This window comes from Octopus bimaculoides, chromosome 13 (assembly GCF_046866305.1).
Source record: "Octopus bimaculoides isolate indiv1 chromosome 13, ASM4686630v1, whole genome shotgun sequence".
Lineage (NCBI taxonomy): Eukaryota > Metazoa > Mollusca > Cephalopoda > Octopoda > Octopodidae > Octopus > Octopus bimaculoides.
In genome coordinates, this window is record NC_142940.1 from 9,525,737 (window position 1) to 9,530,736 (window position 5,000).

Below are 5,000 nucleotides of genomic sequence, written 5' to 3' on the forward strand. Positions count from 1 at the left end.
TCTCTCTCTCTCTCTCTCTCTCTATCTCTCTTTCAGTGATTTATTTTCTTTCCTATACAAACTACCCTTATGAAAAATCCATCTTCCATAACCTTATCTTTAAAAAAAATAACTTATCTATTTCCTTCTCTCTTAAAATCCTTTACTTTTATGAAGTCCATGTTTTATAGGAACACTCTTTTTTCACACTAAAAAAAACTATTCTCTTTTACATAGTAACTTCATTCATTTTTTTCTCTTAAAATGGCTCCTCAATTTTTCTCTCCAGTGTTATAAAAATTAAAGAGAAGGACCTTCCACAAATTCTCTCTCTCTAAAACTTTCTGTATAAAACTCATAATCCTCTTCCCCATGTAAATTCTTTCTTGTATAACTTTTCCTCTTTTGCATGCTTCATCTCCAACAAAAAAAAAAAAAACCTTTATCACACACACACACAAAAATTGATCTTTCCTGATATTTTCCCCCACAAAACTTTCTCTGCAATGTAAACCATTTCCCAGAAGATTCCACAACACCACCTCTTGTAAGGAAAGGAAATAAACAAAGAGCATATCTGTTCCGACAAACCTTTCCTTCTAACCCCTGCTTCCATCGTTACACAAATCTCCAACAAATCTCTCCTATGAAAAAATACCCTATTTTACCTCAGCCTCAATGTGGTTACTCAACCTTAAGGAAATAGCAGCCAAATTCCCCTCAAAGTTACTCTATTATCTAAAATAAAACAAAGTATATATTAAGCAAATAGATGAAGGTGGTCACAAACAGAATAGGGGCTTCAGATGGCTCTTTTGATTTGCTGATGGCAAGACAGCATCAATAGTGTGGGTGCCATGAAATATATACACTCTGTAAAGTGGTTGGTGTTAGAAGCCATGCAAAAAATTAGAGATTGGGGGAAGATGTGATCCTCCAACTGGTTGAATCCAGTCAAACCATCCCACACATACCAGTATGGAAAGCACATGTAAAATGGTGTAAGTCATCTAAGAGGCCATAAATCAGGTAAAAATGCAATCGTATATCTGTCAATAAGAGTGGGTATATTATTCAAAGTATACAGTATTATATATCCATTACAGCCAATCTTACCAATCAGTTTCGTGCTAGGAATTCAACGGCGTGTTAGGTAACAATCCAATTATGTAACTCTGCACTCATCAGAGGTAGCCGTTATGGAATGTGAGCACATAAGTGCACAAAACAAGGTGGAAAAAATAGTACTCAAATAGCAAAGGTAGAGTAATATGCTTTTATTAAAGCTGCAAAATTATCACAAAAGCTGTTACTCAGAGTTTCACATTGCCATTTGTTGGACAGTTGTGATGGAAACTGTCTGAGGAATGGGAGGAAAAGTGTATATATACATATATGTATATTAGTTATAAGGATTGAATAGAATCTCAGTGCCTCAACATGTAGGACACCAGAAATGGCTAGGTATGGTAACATAAAGTTCACAGTGAGGCATCAAGTGTTGTTGGGGTACTGTAGATATATATACAAGTACAAAATACAATTTAAACTGTAGATCAGACACTGGGGTTGGTCTATGGTCTGGCATACGTATAAAAGCAGTGCCCTAATATGGTTGCAGTCATATAACTGAAGCAAGCAAATAAAAAATAAAAATATATAACCAATATTTTTTTTTGTTTTTCAGGCCAATCACACATTGACCATGACAATATGGAGTACCATCTACATATGGAAATTTGGAAAGGTAACATCACTACTGCACTGACTTGGGCCAAGGAACGAGAAGAGTTGAGTGACTGGCTTGTTGCCATGGCACCATTAGGTGAGGCACTTTTTATTCTAAATTTCCACTGTCGGTTTGTAATGGTTTTTTAAAATCATTTGTGAAAATTTCAATTTTGTTGTATCTTGGGAGGATCATTATGCCAATAATAAACACATGTGCTGGTTGTAATTCACTTCTTTTATTATTTATTAGTAACTTGATGAACCATTTTACTTATTAACTAATCAGTTGTTTGATTAATTGTTTGGTCAATCAGATTTCTCAAAGTTCTTTCATCGCCATTCATAACTTCATCAATGTATGCCTTCTCTAATCCAAGTCTATTTACATATCATTGATGAGGTTGTGAATAGCAATGAAAGGACTTTGGACAAATTTAGCTGATTGGCTGAACAAACAATCAAGTAATTGATTAGTCAATTGGTTAACTGATTAGCCAATTAGCTAATAATAATAATAATAATAATAATAAAAGAAGTGAAATTGGACCAGTGTGTGTGTTTATTATTGGCATAACGATCCATCCTAAGATGCAACAAAACCAAATATAAAAACAAATGCACTGCACTCCAACCTATTGTCTGTACAATCTTCCAGTAGCATCTTGTAAGCACGTCTTTCTTAATCTGAGTGGTATCTATATTGTCTTCATGTGGAGCAATTAATTCAACATCTCTCTCTTCATATATATATATATATATATATATATATATATATATATGTATATATATATTTATATACATACATACTACTCCATCAGACAGAAGAAAACGAAGAGAGCATAAAAGAAAATATGATAAATAGATGTATTCTCTTTTTTCTTCCTTTCTTTCTCTCATATTTTCCTTAGTATCTCCTCTCTCTCTCTCCCTCCCTTTACTTTTCTAATTCTTTCTTATTCTTTCTCTCACCATTCATGTCTCTGTCTATCTCCCATATCTTATATGATTACATATAAGATATGTAATTTGAGAGCATAACTGTTGCAATTTTCAAGAATTTACTGTTGGTTTTGACATTGACTGGAAACATACACGCCATCGTGTAACGATGTTTTCTGTGCGTGTGAGTGAATATAAATGAGCATAATGTATATGCAAGTATTCATGTGTGTGTGTGTGTGTGTGTAGAGGTTTTGATAATACAAACAGGAAAATAGAATTCAGAGCATAAATATATATATATTCTTTTACTTGTTTCGGTCATTGTGCTGCAGCCATGCTGGAGCACCACCTTGAACAATTTCTAGTCAAACAAATTGACTCCAGTACTTATTTTTTTTTTGGTTTTAAGCCGGTACTTATTCTATCATTTTCGTTTGTTGAACTGCTAAGTCACAGGGATGTAAACAAACCAACACCATTGTTAAACAGTGGTGGGGGACAAACAAAGACACATACAGACACGTGTGTGTCTATATATATATATATATATATGTGTGTGTGTATATATATATATATATACAAGCCCCACACCAGGTGGCGGGATGTGATTCTGGAAGATCTGCAGAGGCACAGTGTCATCTTGGAGGATGCAGAGGAGTTGATACAAGACCGCCAACCTGGTATGACCCCAGCTCCATGAAGCAAAAGCATGAAGCGAAGAAGTGTATATATATATATATATATATATATATATATATATATATATATATAGAACAGGTTTCTTTCATTTTCCATCTACTAAATCCACTCACAAGTCTTTCGTTGCTCCATGGCTATAGCAGAAGACATTTGCTCAAGGTGCCATGCAGTAGGACTGATATTTTTTTGTATTTAATTGGCAGAAGTGACAAGATATATATAGCTTATTCACATTCCTTCAGTGGAGTTTTGTATCTTAGTTAGAAGCCAACTCCTTCAAATAATTAAAAATAGATGAGTACATACATACATACATACATACATGCATGCATGCATGCATGCATGATGGTAGTGCTCCTGCTTGGCCATTGCCCATTGATTGCAACCAGTAAAAGAATATATAAGAGTATGTGCAATTTAATATTTAAATTTCAAATATCTTTAAATTATTTTTACTGTCATTTAACTAAGACTTAGCTTTTGCACTTTGTATTTTCTTCTGCTATATTTCTTGCAAGGGTATTGGCTTATTCTTTGCCCTTCCTACATTTAACATCAACTGCTCGTTAAAGTTAAAATATCTCATTAGCGCTTTTGTTACCATATTTCTCTTGAAGTACGCTACCTTCATTTCGATGAATTTTTACAATATTGAAGAATTTAGTAAATTAATTTCCATGGGTGCAAGCATGGCTGTGTGATAAGAAGCTTGCCTACCAACCACATGGTTCCAGGTTCAGTCCCACTGTGTGGCACCTTGGGCAAGTGTCTTCTACTATAGCCTCAGGCTGACCGGTGCCTTGTGAGTGGACTTGGAAGACAGAAACTGAAAGAAGCCTGTCGTATTGTGTTAGTTTGTGTGTCACAGTCTCTTTGCCTTGACTTTGTGTGATATTTGTAAATAAGTGTCAATCATGGGAATATATTACCTTGCTTGAAAACAGGCAAAGTTTGGTGACAGGTATGGCATCCAACCATAGATAACTTGCCTCAAACTCCATCCAACCCATGCAAGCATGGAAAAGTGGACACTATGATGATGAGGAGGGGGGGATAATTAGCACTCAAGCTTGGACTTTTCATGCTTAGATGAAGCCTAAGCCTCCAGGGCAGTGGTTCTCAACCAGGGTCCATTTGGCCCTTGTGGGTCAATATAAGATTTCATTGTTAAAATCTATTTGCAATAATTTGGTTATATTTCTACAATACACAAAATGTTTTAGTAGCTATTTTTCATACAATTCCTAATAACATTTAATTATAAAAATATAATTATAGGTTTTTTTTTTAAACATCAAATGGCTATGACAATCCACCCAAGTAAAAGAGAAATCAGAGGGTCCATAGGGAAAAAATGGTTGAGCACCTCTGAAATAAACCAGCAGCAGGGTCCATATGGCTCTTAGTGTGGGTACATATCAGATTTTGTTGTTGAAAATTTTATGCAGTTCCCAATATTTAATTATGACAATATAATAGAATTTTTTCTTGAATATCAAAAGGCTGTGAGGATCCATTTGAGTAAAACAGGAATCTAAAGGGGCCTTAGGAAAAAAATAGTTGAAAACCACTGCCTTTTGGGAGAAGGGGGTGCCACTCAACAACAAATTGAGGACAATAATGATCATGACAGAATCACACACACATAC

The 5,000-nt window shown here is 34.7% G+C and overlaps 1 protein-coding gene across 6 annotated transcripts in view; it reads left to right on the plus strand.

The window, feature by feature from the left end:
* LOC149132804 (uncharacterized) overlaps positions 1 to 5,000 on the plus strand; it is a 243,292-nt gene that overhangs the window by 176,594 nt on the left and 61,698 nt on the right. For all 6 annotated transcript variants that reach the window (XM_089362027.1, XM_089362024.1, XM_089362028.1 and 3 more), the window contains one exon: positions 1,667 to 1,804. In XM_089362027.1, the coding sequence (XP_089218153.1) occupies positions 1,693 to 1,804 (112 nt within the window). In that variant the 5' untranslated portion in view covers positions 1,667 to 1,692. The remainder of the gene's footprint in view (positions 1 to 1,666; positions 1,805 to 5,000) is intronic.